The following is a 22,537-nucleotide window of genomic DNA, read 5'->3' on the forward strand; positions in this document are numbered from 1 at the left end:
GGACACAAAATTTCTTGGAATATTCTGTTTTACTTGTATTCATGCACTTGTAGGTACTTGAGTAGTTAAGGGTACATCCAGTTCTGCTGCTCTAACACACTATAGCATTGGGAGTTCATCTGCTGTGGAAGGAAAGAGACCTAACCTTGAGAGGACATTGTTATTCCTGATGTTAAAGGATAAAAACAGCTGGTAAAAGGAAATTCAGTCTTTCTACACAAACATTAAGTCTTAGTTGACAAAATGAAGCACCTCATTTTTTATTCCATCCAAGTTAAACTGTTTGAACTTATCGATATAGGTCAAAACCTTGCAGGACACCAGACTGTAGTAAGTTTCCAGTAAAGAGCAATGTTTCCCATCGCTTGTTTCCTTCCAGTCTTTAAATAACTCGTCCTCTTCCATGTTGGAAGAGGTGAAAATGAATTTATAGCAGCATCGATTGTAGCTGATGTGCTTCTCCCCAGAAAACCGGGAGCTGTGAATGGGAGTGATGCCAGCTTTTTTAGCACAGATCCCAACAAAGACATCGGGGGGCACTGACCCTGCCACCTCCTTGGAGGCCACAAACACCTTGCGAGCAGCATCCTGTGACATGATGAAGGCGCTCCCTTCACAGTAATCTGGGTAAAGCTCCTCTGGGTATTGATGGATGGGAACAAAGCCAGGGCTCTGAGGGTCTCTGTCGGGCACTCCTTGATGAATGACCTTTCCAATGTAGATGTCCTCGAGTTGTGTTAGGCTAAGCAAGTATTCAGCCAGACTGGGAACACCAACGAACATGTCTTCATCTGCTTTAAGGATATACTGTGCATGGGAGCAGAAAGTCACTGTCCACTCCACACTCATCAACATCTTTTGTGTCTGCATCCCAGGAGAATCGATGAAACTGCCTTCAATAATGTCTCTGTGCTCTTGAGACTCCTCATTGATCTCCAGCTGGGTGGTTACTGAAGCTGCCTTTCCTAAAGCAAACAGAGTGAGGACAGTGTGATCTCTGGTGTCTGTCACGTTGCCCCATGTCTGCCTGATCACGTTGCGTCTTGTCCTGTTTTCTGGGCTGCTGAAGACCAGAACGAGCAGGAATACCTCTTGATCGGAGCACGTCGCTGCGCTGTTGATGCTGTAAGAGAGATTGGCCTTCAGAGGCTCCGTATCGAGCTGCCTGGCCCGCTCCCTGATTTCCAGAGCCTTCGCATCCGTGTACGAAAGAGGCAATGACCGCAGGAAGTATTCCTCCAGTAAATCTGCTCCAAAAAGCAGCACGTGGAAAAGCAAGACATTAAAGAGAATGAAGCACCACTGGTGAGTCCGCAGCCTGCAGAGGGTCAGCTGGGGAGGAGAAGACACAGACACTGGATTCTCTTGCTCCTACAATACAGAAGCTTCCCTTCATTTAGAACATATCCATGCAAAACAATCACAACTTTTAGACCGTGGTCTCTATCATTAGTGCAAGGCTCTCTTCCTAGAAACCACAGCAGCCCTGCTTCTTGTGGTGCAGCAGGATCCCAAGCCGAGAAGGACATCACTCTAGTTTAGGAGGCTTTTTGTGCATCCATGTGTAGAAATACTGAGGAATATCTCACTATTAACATTTTCTGACTGTTTTTAACCTGCTACTGATGGCCTGAGATGCTAACGCAGATCTGTAATGTTAAAATGTGTCCTCAAAGGTGAGCCTTTGGTACCTGGCCTGAGTTCTTGGCACAGTTTGAGTCATAGAAGCCTCATGCTAGCCCCCTGAGTAACGATCCAAATCACTTACCTGCATGGTGGTGGGAGTTCTCCCTGCAGCAGGGTCTGTGTCAACACCAGAGGCAATTTCTCCCTGGCAGAGGCTTTTGGGGCAGTGTCTTGTATCTGGATCTGCAGGATCCAGTTACTGCCCAGTGCCCAGAGACCGTGGCTTCCCCCTTAGCTGCGTGGGAGGAAAGCTGATCCAAGGGGATGATCGTGTTGCAGCTGCATAAAACACAAAGCAAACAAAACCTGAGCCTTTCCCTCTATTAATTTGTGGCACCTGGGGCTGGGTGTCTCGGAAGCACAGAAGGGCAGCAGCTGCTGAGGCTCACTGGTGAAAGGGGTCCTTTGGTACCCTTGTGAATCTGTGCTAGGTCTGCCAGGTCGTTGCTGTTTCTTACAGCTGTGCCACTGTGGGCTTGGCTCCCTGGTCCATGGCGGTTGACCCCTTCACTGAGTGAGCACTCTGTGTCTCCCAGGGTGGAGGTTTGGGGTGTGAACCTGTGGGCTTCTCTTGTGTGGGTTCCCAATTGCAGAACACCCTAAGCCCATGGGCACTGCTGGGCCAGGCTGTCTCTGATGGAAGCAGAGGTGTGCTTTCAATGAGCCCCTGGGAGCAAGGCAGGGACAAGGGGCTGTGCAGTGGGAGCTGATGGTGTATGGCCACGAGGCTGGGGATATTCTGATGTGTCCCACCACTTCTTGCCCCTTCCAGCCAGGCTGTAACAAGCTGCATTGGGTGTTCCTTTGCTTTCCCTCTGTAATAACGGTTTTAAATGACCCTGTGTATTTGTGCTTTTGTGGTGGCTGCGTGTCCTGGGGCACTCCTGCCTTCAGTGGTGGCCTCGGCTGCTCCAGAGCATCCCTGTGTTAATGTTGGCACAGCCACGGCTGGGCTGGAGCTGACTGGGCTGGGGAGCCGCGGGGAGCTGGAAGTGCTGGAGCGGGAAGTGCCAAAGACACCACGAACAGGATGGAGGTGTCAGCAGGGGTGAGGGCTGGGTTTGGCAGCAGCTCTGTGAGCAGGGGAGGGGGGGAACGGGGCTTGTGGGTCCCTGGAGGGGACAGAGGATGGGAACGATGTTGTTTGATGGGCAAATTGGGGCAGGAGGTGTCAGCCTGCACCAGCACAAGGACAGGACCTTCAGCCTCCATGCAGGAGCACAGAGGTCATGGTGTGTTTATCAGGGTTGGAAAGGTTTCTCGTAGCAGTTCTGTTACTGCACCCTTAGGGGAATGCGGCATCGCTGCGGTTTGCTTTAGCTGTGTCCCTTGCAAGGGTGCGATGCTCTGACCATTGCAACCCTCCCTGAAGCATCCTTAGGGCAGGTGGAGCAGAGCTTTGATTTCTGGTGTGACCAAGGGGGTTAAGTCCCCAGCCCTGAGCCCCTCAGCTCTTCCAGTGCCTGCCCCTGGGTCTGTGGCAGTGTGGGACCTGCTGGGAAATCTCATTGATCACAGCAGAAACCAGGTCCCCACAGTGTGGTTACAGCTTGCAAAGCCAGCCTAAACATGGGCCGTGGGCAAGTGCCAACGTGGGGCTCTGCTTTAGACTCCCCAAAACTGGGGCCAAAGCCCTTTCCTAGGGCCCGTGTGTCAGCTGGGCTGCAGCTTCAGCTGGACCAGCCCCACACTCACTGGAAGTTGTGCTTTGAAGCTGGGCGAGCTGTCAGCACGGGAAGTGTCAGTCAAATGTGTTCTCTGAAAGGAAGAGCTAATAGGGCACTATTTGTCACGTACAACGCAGCTCTACAGCCCTAGACACTCATTCTGGGCAAAAACCCCCCTTTGCAGATGCTCCATCTCCAGCTAAACCATTAAATAAGCAAATAAATACAAGCATTTGAAAGGCCCTACGTTAAAACCTCTGTGTTTAGAGTGCCAATAGGGTAATGAAAGCCACATGTGCATCGTCCCTGTCGCAGTTGTGCCCAGCGTGGTGCTTGCAGTACTGGTGAAGTCATTTCTTTAGCATGGCTTTGTGGTGGCAGCAGGAACTTCAGACATTGCTGATACCGTGTGCATGGGATGAGCAATATCCCACTGCAGGCAGGGCACCATCAGCTCATGGATGAGGAGCCTGGCTGAGTTCCACTGGGAGAAAGCTGAGGATGAGAAATGGAAACACTGCTGGAAGGTCAAATAGCTCATGTGGGAATGCCACAAACCCCTCGGCTGCAGGGAGTTGCCTGGGGATGATCCCTCCATCACCTCTAAAACCCTGGCTTCAGTCCAATGTAATGGACAGCAGCTTCTGTCTGACCTTATCCCACTTTTTAGGTGGGTTCAGTCAAACCCTTCAGGGAAAACCCCATTCCCAGTGAGATTAAAGGGTTTCCAGAAGAGGAATGCATTCAGGACCCTGGAGTGGCTGAAGCCAGGTCAGTCTGGGGAAAGGAGTGATGTTCCTACAGCTCACTTAAACCCCAGCAGATCTTGTGGGTGTAAATTAGGGAAACAACTGGGAAAGCAGCTTTTCCTGAGCCCCAGGGCTATTGTTTGCTTTATGGGAGATATTTTCCTCTTTTCCTTAAATTTATGTCCAAGCAAACCCCATTATGGAAGCAGGGATGTACCCATAAAGCTGCAGCCAACCTGGCCTACCATGCGAGCAGTGTGTGTTTAGACTGGAGGATGCTTGGGGTGGATGTTTTGGAGAGGACAGGTTCTTAAAGTCTCCTGGCTTCCCTGCCAGTGCTGGGAAGAGGGAAGCAGAGCCTGGCTTGTCTTGATTCTGCTCTGCTCCACTTCATGAAGGGGCGAAGTCTTTGGATGCCGCAGTGTTCCCGGATGACGGCGAGGGTGGGCAGCTGGATTTATTGGGAAAACCAGTGAAAATTGGCTTTTCTAACATAAATTTACTCCATTATGAAAGCAGGAGCTCTGCCTGCCCCACGTGTCCATGTGGTTGCTCCATCTCTCCCTCTGTGCCTCCCTGCAGGGTGGATACCCCTCTCTGTCCCCTGTTCACAGGCTCTTCCCTAAAGCCAAGTTGATTCCCACAGCCAGGCTTTCAGCTCTTCACTCCTGCTCCAGGGCCATGCCACATCCTGCCTGTGTAGCTCGCCCATTGGCAGGTGTCTGCACCACGGACTCTTCCCATAAGACATTCCCAGTGCCCTCATGTAGCCACTTCTCTTACTTTAAGGGTTGGAGATATCCCTTGTCACAAAGCATCCCTTTGGATGGAAAGCCACTGGGATGCTCCTGGGACCACAGAGCATTCACAGGTACCCACAGTGTTTCAGACCCTGCCCAAAGGGTCCCCCCTATTTGCACCCTGCCTTTTGCAGGGCTTCACCTGCACCTACAGACTGATGGTGCGAGGGCTGGGAAGGATTTGTCTGGTTTTCAATAAGAGCAGGGGCTGTGATAAATAAATGGAGACAATTGTCTTGGTCTTAGTCACCTAAGAGCAATGTTTGTGCTGAGGAAGATGATTCAGCTCTTGCAGGCGATTCGTCACCTTACATTCCCCACCAGGCTTGGGAGGTGATGGAAGATAAAGCTTTATAGGCGTTACACAGCGTGTGCTTCATTTATCTTTCGATATTAAACATCCCTTTGGGTGTTAAACAGAAGGAGAAACCTTAAAAACAAGCCACCAAGGTGGCATGCTGACACACCGAACAGATTAGCTGCTCCTGGTGCACAAATGAGGGTGTCTTTTCTTCCTATTTAATGGCTCCATTGACTGGGTTAAACCCGTGTTTTTATAGCTAAGTTCCTAGAATTCATTTGTGCTTTGCATACGCCAGTCTTGGAGCTGCAGAGATCTATCTTTCTGTATGGGTCTGTTTGATTATTACTCCTTGAGTTTAATGGCAGCTTTGACAACTAACTACCACTGTATTCCCTGACAAAGACAGCTTAAACCCTCCGTGCATTCTGGAAGTGCTGCGTTCAGCCTCAGAAATACCAAACTAAATAGAAGTGGAGACCTCATAGCAGCCTTCCAGTGTCTGAAGGGGGGCTATAGGGATGCTGGGGATGGACTCTTCATTAGGGACTGTAGTGATAGGACAAGGGGTAACGGGTTAAAACTGAAACAGGGAAAGTTTAGATTGGATCTAAGGAGGAAATTCTTTCCTGTTAGGGTGGTGAGGCACTGGAATGGGTTGCCCAGGGAGGTTGTGAATGCTCCATCCCTGGCAGTGTTCAAGGCCAGGTTGGACAGAGCCTTGGGTGACCTGGTTTAGTGTGAGGTGTCCCTGCCCATGCCATGGGGGTTGGAACTGGATGATCTTAAGGTCCTTTCCAACCCTAACTGCTCTATGATTCTATAAGCTGAATGGGGAATACATGAGCTTGTGCTGGGTCAAGGTGATGGGAATCCAGGCCTTGGGCTGAGCTGGTTCCTGAGCAGTGATCTCCCTGCTGAGATGCCAACCCACCCCTAGTTTGCAGTGAACCAGAAGCTTTCCCTTTGTTACTCATTTCAGAGCGTGCCGTGCAGGTTCCTTTGCCTTGCCCTTTTGTTCCCTGCTGTTAGAGACAGGCTCTGTTTGTGCTTGGCAAACCCAGATTGCACATGAGACTCGTTTGACACAGACAACCCCCAGAGCATCTGAGCCCTGAATCAAGCCCTGCTGTGATTCATTCAGTCCGTGCTCTGGCAATGTTTGCAGTCGGGAGCAGGTTCTGTGCCTGGCTCCATGGGCACTGAGCAGAGAGCCGGGGTGTTTCTTCTGCAGCTGAGGGGGGTGTATGGGAGATGCACCCCAAAAGGCAAAGCTTGCCCAAGGCTGTGGAGGGAAACAGGTCCTGGGGTCCATGCAATGCCCCAGCCCATGCTCTTTGGGACACACGGTGCTGGATGGATCCAGCTCCACTCCCGTTGCATGGAGCTGGGTGTGCCAAAGGGGTGGGGAGGGCGCCACAGCCCCCCAGCCATTCCCCATTGCCCTCCTGTAGGTGGTTATGAGGGAGCTGGAGCAGGATGAGGATGCGCTCCAGCAGGAATCCTGATGGCTCCGGATCACGGTGCTGGACCAGGGTAAGGCGCTCCCCCAGGGATGCCTTTCTCTGCCTCTTGCCTCTGACTCATCCCCCGCTGCCTCCCCCAGGTTTATTTATTGTGCTCCAGACAGAACCTGCAGTGCTCAGCCCTGCTGCCCCGTGCCAGGCCCCTCCTGGCACCCGGGGCCATGGTGGTGGAGCTGCGCCTTCTGCTGTGCTCAGCCTTTGGGGGGGGGGGCTCTGGCTGGGGTTTGCCTTTCCCAGGAGCCCCTCATTGCTTCCCCAGCCTGGCTCTGCTATGGAGAACTCGTGTGTGCACACACAGCACGCAGAACACAGCCATGCAAACAGCACCCGGCATCCCTGGATGCGCCCCTTCCCTGGTGTGCTCTTGCTCTGGGGTGCAGCGGGGAATGCTGGCTGCTGAAGGGGCTCCCCAGCAGAGCCGTGGGGCTGAGGATGTCAGGAGGAGGTTGAGGTTTGGTGTCGCAGTGAAACCCTGGTTAATTTTGTGTTTCGTTGATAGGAGGACTGTTGGGAAATGAAGACTTGCAGCATCGATGGCACGCTGGGGAGTGCTGCAGCTGGAGGTGGGGAGGGCTCAGCCAGACCTGGGCCCCCAGATGCTGAATGGTGCCTTTGCTGAGAGCGCTGCCCCGCCTCGAGCTGAGGGCAAAATCAGACTGTGCAGGGGCAGAACAAGCAGCCTCAGCGGGCAGCTGACACTGCTCCGTGACAGCCAATACCGAAGCGTAAGTAACTCCCGTCCCCTGCCTGCTCTCCGGTTCGTGACGCACCCAGTGCCCTGCAACCCCTTCTGGAGTTTAATACCTGGGCAAGAAAACAACAACCAGCGGGGAAGACAGGAAGGAAAATGTTCTGCTTTCCGTTTCAGCGCAGGTTGGGAAGCGATGCGCTGCACCTGGACAGCGGGAGAGGGAGCAGCGGCTCCAGAACTGCTCCGTGCAGGAGCCGGGAGCGGTCCCCAGGACATGGGCTCTCCTTCCTCAGGTGGGATCCCGCTGGGGCAGCTTGTCCCTGTGCCCAAGCGGCCTCAGCACCCCCCCGTCTCCCTCCTGCAGGCACTCAGCGTGCAGTGCTGCCATGTGGATGCTCTCTTCTTCTGGCTCTCTCATTTCTCGTTTCTCGTTTCCCAGCATCACCACCCCCCCTCCCGTAGCCATTCTAAATCATTCCTCCCCCACGCCTGTGTTATCACCTCGCATGTCAATACGCCGCTGTGCCACCCACCCCTCTCCTCACTGAGCTGCACGGTAACGTTTCACACCCGATAATGTGAGGCAATTAGTGAATGAAGAATAACGTGCCTACTTAGAAGCATGATGGGTCGGGAAGCATCACACGGGTGGATTGCACGGGGAGGATTAATTGCTTTTCTCTCAAATGACTCCTAGTGTAGGAGAGTCCATATGGAGAGAGAGGAGGAGGAAGGGGTGCTGCGGGAGAAACAAAGTCTCTGGTCCTAGTGAGAAGCGTAAAGCCCAGCGCTGCTGAGTGGGAGCTTCCCGCTGGAGCTGGAGCCTGCGGCAGCCAACGGGTACCATGTGTGGATGCATCACACGAGGGCTGGGGCTCACAGGAGAGCAAGGAGGGGGTAGCACGGGGAGAGGAGGGGGGCAGGAGCTGCTGGAGAGAAGCAGGGAGCCAGGCTGAGAGAGCTGGGCTGGGTCAGCCTGGAGAAGAGAAGGCTCCGGAAGGGGAGACCTTAGAGCAGCTCCAGTGCCTAAAGGGGCTGCAGGAAACCTGGAGAGGGGCTTTGGGCAAGGGCCTGTAGGGACAGGCCAAGGGGAATGGCTTGAACCTGCCAGAGGGGAGACTGAGATGAGCTCTTAGGCAGAAGCTCTTCCCTGGGAGGGTGCTGAGGCGCTGGCACAGGGTGCCCAGAGAAGCTGTGGCTGCCCCATCCCTGGCAGTGCTCAAGGCCAGGTTGGACACAGGGGCTTGGAGCAAGCTGCTCCAGTGGAAGGTGTCCCTGCCCGTGGCAGGGATTGGAGCTGGATGAGCTTTAAGGTCCCTTCTAACCAAAACCATTTAAGACTATGAAAGCACCCCTCAGGCAGCAGGGAGCTGCTGGCCTGGATGTTGTCACCCTCCGCTGGGGTCTGACTGAAGCGGCTTTGGTGCTTTGGGTGGCTGAGGTGGCCGGGGAGCGTTGCACAAGGCACAGGGCTGGCTGTGTCTGTGTGAGAGCGTTTCCTTCCTACTAAGTGGTTCTCACTGGGCATTTCTGCTTTCTCCAAGCCTGGGGTCCCAGGAATCTGCACCATGAGCTCCCCAGCGCCTGTGCAGCAGCGTGGGCTCTGGAAGAGGAATAAAGAAAGAAGCAAAAGAGGTGAGGAGAGGGCCAGAGCTGGGGTGAGTGGAAGCTGCTGTGTTTGCATTGGGCTCCTCATGTGGTGGGCCACAGCTCTGGAGCACTTCGGACTTGGCCACACCGTTATGGATGGCACCCCCTAGCACCCATGGACCTGAACCTGGCTGCAGCACCTTGGGCTCCATCTCCTTAACCCTTTCCCAGAGGCAACCGGCTCATTTCCAGCCTGTCCCTGCTGTCCCCGGGGTGGGGCTGTGTTATTGCAGCAGCGTCCCCCCGGGAAGATCAATGCTTCCCGGCCCCGGCCGCGCAGCACGGCGCAGGAATTCCCCAGCAGGCCGGGGCTCGGCGGGTCTGTTTGCTTTGGGTTGAGACAGCCCCAGGGCGCAGCGGAGCTCAGCGCAAATATTTGTACGGCGGGTAGAAAAGGAAATGATAACAGTAATGGGAGAGAATACATAGAAGCAAATAGAAGCAAATAGAAGGACACGAGGTCCCCCCCCCGGGGTGGGCAGGGGCCGGCGGTGCGGGATGCTCCCCTGGGACCGCTTCATTGGCTGATGCCCGGGGGACGCGGAGCCGGTGCCGGGGGGCGGCTGCAGGAGGTGCCGGCACGGTCGCCAGGGGGCGCCGTGGCGCAGCGGCGGCGCGGGGGGTGCGGGAGCGGTGGGTGCGTGTCCGCCGCTCGGCGCCATGGGCAGCCCCGTTGGGCAGCGCGGCGGGCGGGGGGCGGAGGAGGGCAGCGGGGCCGCGTAGGGACGGCACCGGCCCGGCACCTGTTGCTGCCGCACTCCCGCCTCGTCCCCGGCATGCGGAGCTCCCGGTGGGGCCGCGGGCTGCGGCGGGGCGCGCCGTGATGGGCGGCCGGGAGCGGGACCCGGACGGCGGCGGTGGTGGCGGTGGTGGCGGCTCTGCCCGCAGGCGGCAGCCCCCGGCCGGCGCCCTCGGCAGCACGGGGCGCTCTGCTCCGCCTCGGCTCCCCGCGCACCGGCGCCGCTTCGCTGATGCCGTTCTCGGGCGAAGAGCGGAGCCTGCAGGGGATCTACAAACCGGCGGGGCCGGCGGAGGGCAGGGCGGCCGGCGGGGCTGCCGTCTGTACCGAGTGCTACACCAACCGCTCCTTCCTCTACGACGATGGCAGCGCTCACAGGTACCCGCCGGCGGGGCGCGGACCGTGGGGGTCGCGGTGGGGTGTGAGGGGGGGCTCCATGTGCCGCCGTCGTGGGGAGCTGCGGGAGCGCGGAGCCCCCCGGCAGGGCCGAGGGGAGCCCCTTTCCCCCGCCGTCCCCTCTCGGGGGGGCCGGGACCCGCCGGCAAGACCCTGCCCCGGTGCCCCCTGCTGTAACCGTGCCCGAGGCCAGTAGAAAGTTTCCGCACCGCTCGCAGGGGTCCCCGCGAACGCCCCTGCGGGCACCGCGGCCCTGGGAACGGAGCGGTTGGTGCCTGGGCGCAGGGGATGCTCGGAGATCCCGAGCTGTTCCCAGGCGCAGCGCCGCTGTGGTGCCTGCACGGGCTGGGGCCCGTGGGTCAGGCAGGGTTTTGGAGGAGCCCTGAAGCCACCCCAAAGCCAGAGGACTCAAACGCGCAGAGGTGAGAAAGCCGCCTTTGCACAGGCACACGGCAGCTTTGGCCTTGTTTTGTGTCAGACTTACAGTGTCCTGGGCAAGGGAGGGGCTCTAGAAGTGAAGTTGCTGAAGTATCCCAGCTTTTCCTGATAACCCCTTTGTATTATCATTGATCTGGTTATATTTGCTGGTGTGGCTCTTCTGTCTGTCACACTCATCAAACATCAGCTTAAACAAGGCTATGAAGTGCATATATCAGTTTCTTCTTGGCAGATAAGGACCTTGCTTGGGTTTGTGCCCTGGGCTGGTCAACTGGAGTTCTCCACGTTGACATCTCGCTGTGCTTTAGGGACACCATCTTTTATTCCTAAAAGACCAGATGGAAAAAGAAGGAACGGTGTATTCAGTGCACTCCATAACTTCCAGTACATTGCCACTGACTGGGTAATTGATAAAATCCTTGAATATTGGTTCTTGGGATTAAATCCCTCATTGTTTCCCTGCAGTCCTGTGCCACGGAACAGTGCCTCAGGAGCCAGGCCCACCTCACTCCTGAGAGCACCACTTGGTTGCCTTGGTCATGCCAAGGTGGCTGCAGAGCCCCAGTGCCTTCAGCAAACCCCATTTTGCAGCTGTACTTGGTGTGTTTGCAGAAACGATGTCCTTGAACATCACTGAACGTCTCTGGGGGGTCAGAGACAGGCTGGAGATGGCAGTTGTGGAGGGCTCAGCCTCTAGCGTTATGGGACAGGGCTGAGTCGCTGAGCTCAGGCAGCAGTTACTGCTCCTTATACTGCAGAACTGCTCAGGGTCATTTAACCTCATCTCAGCACAACAACAAAATCCTTGTCCAAAGGTCTTCCTGCCTGTCCCTTTCGATCTGGAGGGAAGAGCTTTGTTTTCTAGTTGTTATTATACAGCTCAATGTGTTTCTAACCCCCTCTGGCTCCAGAGAGGTTGAAATGCCGTTGTTTCCTGTGGCTTGCCTTGCCTTCCTCTGTGTTCAGCCCCTTTGCTGCCCTTCCAGAGATGTTCAACAAGCTGGCTGGAGCCACCAGGACTCTGCAGCTTTGCCCATAGCTGCCTGTCACCTGAGGCGTGTGCAAAGGGTGTGGGAGCCAGGGTGAATCTGAGCAGCAAAGATGTGTAGCACATCCCATGTACGTTTTGCTGTGTGCTCAAGGGGACTTCAGCTGGGTTGGCCCTGTTAAAAGAAGTGGACGCCTCAGTTATCCTCATGCTTAACAAATCTAGAGATGGCTCAAAAGCTGTTGAAGGCAAATTACATCCTATCAGTTGCCTGAGTGTGGAGGGGAGGTGCGGATGTCTGCGTGCTTTCTTCTGTCCTTGTAAGGGGACAATGGTCCCGAAAGTCCCTTCCAGTCGGAAAGGAAGGAGTTAACAGTAGAAGCAATTGAAAGTCTGTTTGGAGAGCAAATACACGTTTCTGGCACCCAGAGGGTACAAATAACCTCAATTTTACTTTCCTGCCTCGTGGTAAATCGGTCACTGTTTGTGCAAGGAGCTGGCCCGTCACTTAGGGAATACAGGATTTCCTCCGGCCAGCAGCTCCTCTTCCCCTGCCTTGCCCATGTAAGGGCACTCTGGGAAGACGCAGTGATGGATGAGGGGCCATATGGAAGTGCTCATGCAAAAATACCCTGCACAAGGAAGGGGCCTGCGGGAGAAGCAGGGACGTGCGAGAGGAGACCTGGATTTTCCATCCGCTACCTCCTGCTACTATGGCTTATTTAAGAAGAGGAAGATGAAAGAAGGTGGCATGCACGAGGATACCTGGAGACGCTGCTTGGGAAGATCCCATCCTTGTATTAGACGTATGTGGCTTTCCTCACGTCTGCTTTTGATGCTATTATGGGAGGTCTGTCCCCTGTCTGTTATGCTGCACCTCTCTGCTTGGCTTCAGCGCTGCTGTTCGTACTTGGAGCAAGCAGTAGATGTCCTGTGCTGAGCAGGGTGGGTTTGGGCGCTTTGCCATGGATTCGGGAGTGGGATGTGGAGGGGAGGTGGGTCCCAGCTGGAGCATCTGCTCCAGTGTTTGGGAAGCCGAGGATGGGGTCTTAGAGCAGCAACCAGAGGGAGCTGTGAGTGCTGCAGGCAGGGAAGCTCTGACTGTGGTTATCCATGTCCAGGTAGGTTTGATAGGGGATGTCTCAGCGTGGGAGCCAGGACAGGTTGTGCTTTCTGGTGTAGCAGTCACAGCCAGAGGTGAAGCAGTGGCAGCAGGGTTAAAAATGAAAGATTAGAAAAAAGCATGGTTAACCTGGATTCTTGCTCAGCGTGAGCACCTCAGGGCCAGGATGGGATCTCCCATCGCTTCTCCTGCCACTCATTAGATGCACCAGATGGACTGTCTCAGTTCAGCACAGGGCCAGTCCCTGCAGCTCAGAACCTGTTGTCTCTTAAGTTTTCCCTTCTCTGGAAATGAGTGGGAAGATGCTTGTCTGGCAGAGCTTGCACTGAGCTCGGCCGTGCAGCTGATTAACAACCACTTCATCCAGGCAACACTACAGACATTTATGGGCTTCCCAAAAGTCAGCCTGGTGGATTGCAGCTGTTGCTCTGGCTGCCCGTGGGGATCCTGGCCTCACTGTTCCAGGAGAAGCCACAATAGGGAACCATAAAACTTCAGGGACAAGCACCCTGCATCTTCAGAGCATAGCAGAGATAGGGAATTGTGCTCTAGTTTTCCTCGGTTGATGAGGAGAGGGAAGCCTGCGGCTGTGACCCAGGGCTCGATGGGGCTGTCATCAGGTTGTGCTGCTAGAACTGCCCCAGGAAAGCACCCCCCAGCACACCTGGGGCAGCAGGGACAGGTTTTGGGACCCCCCCTCTTCTGTTCTCTTTAATGAAGGACCGTCACAGGCCCAATGTCCTCCGTGCAAACTGCCTCTGGGCTCTGGCTGTGTCAGCCTTGGCTGCAGAACAGCAGAGTGGGTTCAGTGCCTGTGCTCAGGGCTCCTTCTGCCCTGCAAGAATATTTACAGCGTCTATTTGAATGCTCCCAGTCCTCCATCGGAGCCCTCGCCCTGACCCCAGTGCCTGGTTCCCAAGTGCTGCATGCCATTTGTTTTGGAGCCCGTTAGCGTTTCTTTTGCACCCGTGCCAAGCTGGGCCGGAGGGTGGAACATCTCATTCATTCTTCTTGGGAAGGAACGCAGGCCAAGAGCCACACTAGGGCCCAGCACAGGCTCCTCTGGTGTCCCTGGTGACAGGGACAGAGAGAGCACAGCAGCCCGTCCCGGGGCTGTAGCTCTGCAGCCCGTCGGATCGGGATCCTGGCAGTGTGCTTCCAAGGTGTGGATGGATGCTTCCCCTGGGATTTGCCCGCTCCCTCTTGAAGGTGTTGGTACTTTCTGCCTCCGCAAGGGGATGTGAGCTCTCTGATGCAGCTGCTCGATGAGAAAACGTGCTGCTTTTCCTTTGAGCCCGCTGCCCTGTGATTTCCCTGGGCTCCCACAGCTCTTGTGATGCACTTGCTCCCTGGTCGTCTGCTCTGATTTCGCCTGCTTTTCATCGTGTCTCTTTCCAGGCTAAAGACTCCTCCTCATCTATTTGGTCTCTCCTTGTACAAAACACTTTATAACCCCATAGTTGTCTCCATTACCCTTCTCTGTGCCTCATCATCTCTGAAGAGGGGAACCAGAGCATGTGTGGCTCTGCGGTGGGTTTATCTGTGCCCTCACAGCCTCTTCTACTGCTTTGGGCTTTGGCCACCACTGACAGTCAGCTGCTGGCTCTGTAGTATTGTCTGCTGTGACTTTGGCTCTTTTCTGAGTGCACAGCCTCTGCAGGAAGGTGATTTCTCTCCCTTTTGGATTAGTTGGCATTTACTGATGCTAATTTCCACCTGACATGTTGTCACTGGGTCTGCAGGGTGCTGCAGGGTCCTCCTGCTCCTGTTTACAGGCAGGTCCAGGGCTGCCCTTCCTGGCTCATTTGCAGCCGTCGGCATCACTTCTGAGTCCACGGAGGAGCAGAGAGCCCGGTGGGAGCCCACAGAAGATGTTTGTTCCCCTTCTGTTCACCTCCCGTCTTTTAATGCAGGAGACATCCTGCTCTTTGTCCTGGTCTGGCAGTCGGGCTCAGCAGCCTCTTGGGGATGATTTCTGTGAGCCTTTGTGTTCTTGAGCAGTGGGAAGACTTCCCCCTCCCGTGTGTCCCTGTTGTGCTCTGCTTGCAGCAGAGGGGAGTGCTCTGCAGGGGCCTGGAGCACACGGAAGTTTCTTCTCCAAGCTGCTCTCAGCAGCCGGGGCCGTGCCGAGGGAGGATTTTGCCAGCAGATCTTTAGTCAGAGCTAGGAGCCCTTTTGACATGAGCCTGGGAAACAGTGGGCGCTGACACAAGTGGTGGAGGGTTATAACAGCCTGGGGTGAGGGACTGGGGTACAGCCAGGATCGTGTGCTGTGGGCTGCCAGGCATGCTCCTGTCTGTGAAGGATTCTGGAGTGTAACGAGCTCTGCCTTGAGAGCATCGCCTTGCTCATCCTGACGGGAGCTGGGCGCAGGTAGCCTTGTCCTGCTTACAGCTACCAAGGGGAGGGTTTGGGCCTGTTCCCAAGGGTTCGAGGGTGACTTTGGTCCCAGGTAACTCCATGTGGGAGGAGGAGCCCCAGGAAAAAAAAACACATTGGGCAACAACAAGAGGACAAAGGACTTTTAAGCCCTGCTTTAGCTGGAGATGAGCTTTTCTGTCCCCTGGGCTGGAGGAAGGAGGGCTGCTGCTGCCTGCAGGAGGGTGCACTGGCAGGACCGAGGCTGTGATGGAGCATTGGGATTCATAGGGACTAAGAAGAGTCCTCGTGGTAGAATTAGAGCTGGCCAAGACCCACTTGGCTTTCTGGCCTCCCTCGTGATGCCGGTTGCTGAAACTGGGACCCAAGGGACAGCTGAGGGGTAAGTCTGGGCATTGAGCGCGGCTGCAGGGATAAGCAGTACCTAATGGCTGTGAATAGAGGAGTAGCTAAGGTGTGGAGACCTGCTCTGGTGTCAGAAGGAGTTACATTCCCCTTCTTAGGCAGGTGATAGCAGAAGGTTGGCTATTGGCTCCGTGAGCAGAGCCTGAGGCTGTGACAAGTGAATTGCTCTCTTTTTGCTTTAATGATCTGTTTAGGTTTAAGCTTTTTCGCTGTTGGCTGGCGTGCACCACGAGCCTGGTGCTATCCCTGTGTGCAGCAGCACCCTGCCATTAAAAGCTGTGTGATTCCCAGGGTACCCCGGTGCGCACAGCCTCCGAAAGCCCCAGCGGGACTGATGAGGCCTCCCGGTGAGGGATCGCTTCTCCCTTCCAACAGAGGCAGTCCCAGTGGCTTGATTTCTTGAGCACTAGGGATGATTCTGCTTCTAAATGATCTGCGTGTGCTCCCCAGCTGCTCACAAACCCAGCACCGTGATAAGGAAGAGAAGGGTCATGTCCTTGCTGGGGAAGGGCTGCGTGCTCTGGGAAACCTGCTCCTCCTCAGCATATAGCTCCTTCAAGGAAGATAGAGTTTAATGTTGTAATCCATAAATAGCCCTGGAGATAGCTGGGTCAGGAATTTCCCGGCAGGGTTGGAGACCTTGGCTCTGCAGGCTCTGGTTTGGCTTCACCCCTCTTTCTGAGGTTGTTCATGGCTGAGAGGCTGGGAAGAGCACTGGGTGCCCCTGAGCCTGTCCCTGCTGGGAAGCGTCAGGCTGGATGGGGCTGCAGGCAGAGTGTTGTGCCCAGCCTGTGCCTTGGTGCAGGTCACTGGTGTAAGTGGTTTGCTTCCAGTGGGGAGCTGAATCTTCACCCTTGGAGGAAGAGAATGGAGTGACCTGGGAGACCCTTGACCAAGGACGTGGGGATGGGGAGCAGAGCTGTGGCCTGAGGAGAGATGGGGTTGGTATGTTGTGCTGCAAGGGATCCTGTGAGCTGATTTGCACTCTGATTGCACACGTACTCAATAGACGAAACCCATTGCAGATGGATGGTTGTGCTCTGGTCTGGCTTTGATGGGGCGTAGGGAGCCTGCCTGTCCTTCCCCTCGCTGTGAGCCAGGTTAGGATGTGTCTGGTCCAGTGGGTTCTGCCCTGCGCCAGCCACCAACCAAGGGCCCACTCTGCTCCTGTGCTCCTTGAATTCCCCTTTGTGGTCTTGTTGCTGCCGCTCCCCAGCAGATGCTGTGCTCATAGCCCTGGTGCTTGGCACCGCAGGGTCCTGTGTGTGCAGACGCAGTGCTCATGAAACCAAACCCCTGAGGATTCAGCATCACCAGGGAGCTGGAGCCCAGGCTGGTTCCTGCGCTGTTCACCAGCAGACACTTTCTTCAGCTTCTTTTGGTCCCACTGGGGCTGGAGGAGCCGAGCTGCCTGCTCCTGTGCTCCGTGTGCTGCTGTGGGATGAAAGAAGAGTGCAAAGGCTCCTCGGCAGGGCTCTGCCTTGCCCGAGCTTTACCCTGTTGTACAAAGTGAATGTGTGCATCAAGCCAGAAGGAAATGGGGAGATGTGGGGTTGAATTGCTAATGTGGGGTTGTCTAATAAGAAAAACGGGCTCTGGACCTGGAAGGAACAATTTCTACTTTTATCTTGTAGCAAATAGCACTGCCAGCGGGGGGAGGGCTCGTGGAGCTCTGCACTGACTCACGCTTCCTGTTCGTTTGCAATGTGAGATACACACAATGCTGGTTTAGCCCTGAGGCCTGTGGTGCTCAACTGCCTGCACTTGTTGACAGCGAAGCCATGGGTGGATTTGTCACGGGGCTCTGCAGCTCCGTGCAAGCTTTGAGCAACGGCAGCCCGTAATGTGAACACTCTTCATGTGGACAGATCCGGATCTGGATGCAGGAGTTTAATGTGGGGGACTGAGCGCTTCGTATACTGCCTACATGTGTGTGTGTGTGTGTGTGTTCTGAGGCTGTGGTACCCACAGAACTTGGGCTGAAGCTGCTCAGAGGATCTGGAAATCACGGCTTGGATGTTGTGATGGGTCTGGTCGCATCCCTTGGAGCACTTTAAGCTCTTTGAATCAAAAAGTAATAAATCCACAGCCATCATACAGGTAATAAGGAGGTGATAAAGCAATTAAGTGGAATGGAAGTGATTGCTTGTGGACACAGAGGTGTCTATGAAGTAGGTACAATGATTTTATTAACGGAAATAGACTCCCTCCATCTCTCCCCTGTTCTGGTTGCGATGATTTCTCACTTGGTTATGGGACTTATGCTCGGGAAATAGGAAGTTTTAATGTTGTATTTTTGGGGTAAAGAGCCCTACCACGTGGCCTGTGTGTATGCTCCTCCCCAAGGAGCCACACCGTGGTGTATGAGACCCTCTTGTGGCTCTGGACACATCATCTGGGTGCCAGGGCTGTGATCTCTATGAATGGCATCAGAGTCACCGTATGACCTCTGGGGATGGAAAGGAGATGGTGGGATAAGAATCTGGGGCTCTCCCTTTGACAAGCTGAGGTCTAGGTTAGCTGCTTTCCTTCCCTCCATGGTCTTTGCCCTCTCATCTGGCTGGGCTGTGTTGTGCTGCTGTGCCAAAAGCGATGCCAATGCCTGCAGCAGTTATGTGTTGCAGGCACAGGAGAGGTTTCTGCCTTCCAGCCCAGCTCTGGAGACTGAGCATGCGTCTCCCCATGTGCTCGGGCCATTAAGGGACCCCACGGGGATGTCACTCAGAAGAGAAAAAGCAAAACGAGAGGGGGGAACTCCTGTAACCCGGTAACCAGAAGAGCTGCGGGAGGAGAAACAAACAGGAGATGATTGTGTGTATTTAAATAAATATAGAACAAGAAAAGGCAGAATTTGCTCTATGACTTTGCTCACCTGAGAGGCTCTGAGAGCCAGGCAGAGCTCGCTTTCACTGATGGACCAGGGATGCAGGGCCAGACTCTGCTGGGTACCAAAGCTTGAGGAACAGTGGCTGTGCTTGGGATGGGGATGCTGAGATTGGACGCCAGGTACTTATTTTCCTTCCTACACATCTGAACTCCCTGGACATCCTCCTGGGGAAAGGATGGAGTTGGGACAGACAGCTGCCAGCAGGACCTTGTACTTTTGGCTCCTTTTACTGCACGGAACAGTGGGAGAGGAGGGATTTAGGCTGTAAATCCCTAAAATCTGGGACAAGAGTTTGCAGGTTCAATTGGTATTTCTATTTGCTCACCCCAGCCTCTATAAGAACAAGAGGAAGAGCATTTTGGGAGGGTCTTCTTGGTGCCAACAGAGCAGGGAGCGTCACTGAGAGCTTTGGAGCTCCTGATGGTGCCTGGCAGGTTTGGGCAGTTACATCACAAGGTACCATAATGTAGGATTATGGATCTGTTGATGCCCCCAGGTGGTTTGGGACTGGTTTGCGGTGGGAAGCAGGAGGATGCTCTGTGGTTTCTGTGGTGCATCGCATGCAAGGAAGCAGAAGAGGAACTTGGGTTCTGTCCTTCCTCTTCTTTGATATGTATTAGTCAATAAACGCCATCAACCCCCTGGCACTCATTGCAATGAGCCTCCAGCCGTGGAGCTTCCTCTGAGCAAAGCTGCCTCTTGAGCGCTCATGGGCTCCACAGGGCCTGCGCGCTGCGGAGCCGCCATGGCCCGGCGCAGGCACACGTGTGGGCTGCCGCTGGTCTCCTGCCTGCCTTTCCAGTCTCAGGGGATGGTGCCATCAGCAGCGTAGCTTTCCCGCATGCCCTGGGTGGGAATGCAGCAAGGGAAGAATGCACTCGCGACCAACCCACGCATGAGAAAGCGCGTTGAAGGAACCCAACGTTGGTGCAGCTCCGAGGCTCCTGCTGGAGCGCGCTCCACGGGGCTAACCTGCTCCGGGGACTGGCTTAGCTGCAGTTTAACGGTAGGAGACATCGAAGGGGAGAGCTGGTTTGGGTCACGCTCGCCTTGATCCCAGTGCTCCCAAGAGGCTGAGCAGTAGGGTGTCCCCCTCCTGGCATGCCGATCGCTGCTGGGGAGCTGGCCAAGCTGGGGGAGAGACGGTGTCGTAGTGAGAAAGTGGAATAGTGTTGAGGTTTCCATATGCTGATTACACCGTGCAGCTTTAATGGTACATGGCTCTGGAGGAAGGAAGGAAAGAGGAGATAAAAATAAAGCTGCAGTCCCGTATTTAGCTATAAATCACTTTGGGATATTTTTTTTCCCCAGTAGTATTTGAAGACTCTGCAATAACCAAACTTGTTCGTGAATGTTTTATTTTATACCACTACTGTTTTGAAGAAGTAGCCGGGTTGCTGTGGCAGTTCTATAGCTCAGAATCCCTGTGTTTGGGAGGGTTGCAAACTCTATGTCGGGAGATCGCTGTGCAAGGCAGGAGCACTTAGTTTCTAAGACACTGATTTGAAACACATCTTAAAGCCCCTGCGTAATTGATAAGAGGTGCGTGCAGTATTTGTCTTACTGAACCTTCATTCTGAATGGTTTCTTATGTGAAGGTAAGAGAGAATGTATTCAAGATGTAGCTGCTACTGCGGATAGCAGAAGAAACTCGGAGGCAAATACACAGCAGAAATTGTGTTTCCAGAGTTAGTGATAGAATTGGCTTTTACTACAATTTGTTAATGCTAATAAAGGCCAGTGGTAAAAATGTGCTTCCTTTAGTGAATCTGACACATGAGCTGAGGTGGATTAATTGGGTTTGAAAAGAACCATACCCAAAGCCCGAGAGACAAGTGTTTGACAAGAGGATGGGTAGATACGAGCCTCTTTAGCTTTTGGTAAGTGCAGGGTAATGATGGACCTGCCTGGACCTCAGCCATGGGAGCAGAGGGGAGTGCAAGCCAGGGTGATAGCTGTGTGTAAAGGTGCCCTTTCCACATGGCAGTCGGCGTGGCCGTGGCTGTGCAGCCGTAGCTTTCCTCTGGGAAAGGAAACAAAACGCTCCTTTCAACAGGCACTTAATAATCAATGGAGATTGCTGTGTGTGACAGTCTCCTTCAAATGCAATTATAATCACCCACACTCGGAGTGAGGCACCTGGCTCCCCACTTTAAAGTGTGCATTATAATAAGAGAGTGGATGGTTTCTGCAGTTTATCTTTCCTCTCTCTGGAAGTCCAGTTTTGGGATGCTCTCCTGTTCTCACAGCATTGAGATGTATCAGCTGGGCTAGAACTTTGCTGGAGGTGGCCTGGAGAAAGTACATTTTGGGCGTAATTTATCGTAGTTAAGCTCTAAGTTAATTGTGGGTTTTATAGGGGGGATTAGATCAGTGTTAGATCCTCCTTTGCAACGTGAGCTAGAGATGCTCAGCTAACTTCCGTGCTTCTATCATTTAATACAGAGGGAGTCCTTGAGTTGACAGGAGTTTGGCTTGATTTCCCCTAAAGGCCAAGTTTGGGATCAATGGATGTCATAGAATAACTTCGCTGATACCCAAGGCCCCGCACAGATGCGTTACTCAGTGCAGAGCTGCAGTGGCTGCAGTGTGCATATGGCAGCTGAAAGGGATTGAAAAGCTCTGGGGGTGTAGAATTAAGTGGCAAATAACATCAGTGAAAATCATCTCAAGTGCAGGGAGTGAGCTGTCTTGTCTTCTGGGGCTGTGTTCAGCAACACGCTGGTTGCTCTTCCAGAAACTTGGGAACGACAGCTGATCAGGTCTTTGGAACCTGGTCAGCTGGGAACTTACAGAGGTTTGAGTTGTCGAAGGGAGAAGACAGTCTGTGGAGCTTCAGATCCCATCTCTGCAGCCAGCAGCAAACCCCCTAGATGTCTGCTTATTGCCAATTTAGCATTCAGCTGTTTGAAGTTCTTTTGCCTGTATATAGCTTATGCAGTATGTACTGGAGGCAAAGCTGTGGGAAGGTGGTATGAGTGGGTTGGAGCGGCTTTGGGTGAGACCCTTGGAAGTGCAGCTGACAGGAGTTGGAGCCTTTCATCTATTTGCCTGCCTCACACTCCAAAGTTATATCTAAGGGACTAGGAATCAGCTCACTGCAGAGGTGCCATGTCTCCTCTTCCAAGTTCTCCCTGTCCTTCCCACTTCTGAAATTGGAGTTCCTGGCATGGCATGGATGAATGTCGCTGGTGAAGGATCAGGACCTGTGATCTTGCCTTGTGTGTGTGCACTCTGGCTTTCCAGCAGTGAATGGCTGCTTTGCCTTGGGAAGTTTCAGCTTAATCCTGATCTGCTATAATTAGTAGCTCTAGCTAACATGGGGAGCAGTGTCATAGCCATGTTCTGGTTGGTAAATGTGGTTTGAAAAGGAGACCAAAGACAAGCTGAAATGATAGTTTGCGAGCTGATTGAGTTTCATCTCTTTCCTGCGTGGCAGGGCAGGTTGCATGTAGCTGGCCATATGCAGTTTTCCATGTCTGAGCAACTGCCTCACATCTCTCCCAGGCACTGCTATCCCCTCATCCCTTGATCAGACACAGCGGCACACCAAGGGACGGGTGACATACCCTCCTGGCCGCGACACTTGGCAGCTGGACATGCCTGACTCATCAGCGTTAGCGGTTTCTCATTTAATACTGGGGCTGTGTGGATGATTTAAGCACCGGCAGTCCAGAGGGGAGCTTGTGCTGCTTCTCCCAGCACAGTTGTGGAGCCATCACCTTGGCTGCCTCCCATCCATACTTTTCGTTGCGGGGGGAGGCTGGGGGTGGATCTGGGCTTGGCTGCCAGCTGTACATCTCTCTTGCGAGCAGTTTTATTTCCTCCTGCCGATTGGGCTTTTCCGTTGGCTCCTCTTGCTCGCTCTCTGTCGTTCGCCTGCCGAGGAGCGAATGTCCTGTGCTCGGCGCTGCCCTGCGCGGCGCCGGCCCCTCGCCTGAGGCCGGCAGAACCCCTCGTCACCCATGCCCCCGGGGGAAGCGATCTGCAGAGGGGGCACCGCCGCCTGCCCCGCAATGTAACTGCAGCCGGCGGGCGGGCAGCTCCTCCCGGCGCGGGGCGCGGGCTGCGCGGGGCCGGCCCCGGAGGAGGTGCCGGAGCGGGCGGAGGGC

At 54.5% G+C, this 22,537-nt stretch overlaps 2 protein-coding genes across 8 annotated transcripts in view; one reads left to right on the plus strand and one right to left on the minus strand.

Moving 5' to 3' along the window:
* Positions 1–231: 231 nt before the first annotated feature.
* Positions 232–1,774, minus strand: B3GALT9 (beta-1,3-galactosyltransferase 9). Its single transcript, XM_057408941.1, has 2 exons — positions 1,769–1,774; positions 232–1,332 (listed from the first exon to the last, which is right to left on the minus strand). Exons 1-2 carry the CDS (start codon positions 1,772–1,774, stop codon positions 232–234), a joined length of 1,107 nt encoding a protein of 368 aa, XP_057264924.1.
* Positions 1,775–9,935: 8,161 nt separating this feature from the next.
* KCNT1 (potassium sodium-activated channel subfamily T member 1) overlaps positions 9,936–22,537 on the plus strand; it is a 115,581-nt gene continuing 102,979 nt past the window's right edge. For 5 of the 7 annotated variants that reach the window (XR_008972135.1, XM_057409099.1, XM_057409101.1 and 2 more), the window contains exon 1: positions 9,936–10,187. Coding sequence is in view for 5 of the 7 variants with exons in the window: in XM_057409099.1 (XP_057265082.1) it covers positions 10,042–10,187 (146 nt within the window). In the remaining 2 variants the exon portion in view is untranslated. Of the gene's footprint in view, positions 10,188–22,162; positions 22,444–22,498; positions 22,517–22,537 lie in introns of those variants that run through there. The other 2 variants (XM_057409096.1, XM_057409102.1) reach the window with 2 other exon arrangements.

This window comes from Pezoporus wallicus, unplaced genomic scaffold (assembly GCF_028554395.1).
Source record: "Pezoporus wallicus isolate ANWC-B61680 ecotype Strahan unplaced genomic scaffold, APGP_CSIRO_Pwel_v1 contig_8341, whole genome shotgun sequence".
Taxonomy (NCBI): Eukaryota; Metazoa; Chordata; class Aves; order Psittaciformes; family Psittacidae; genus Pezoporus; species Pezoporus wallicus.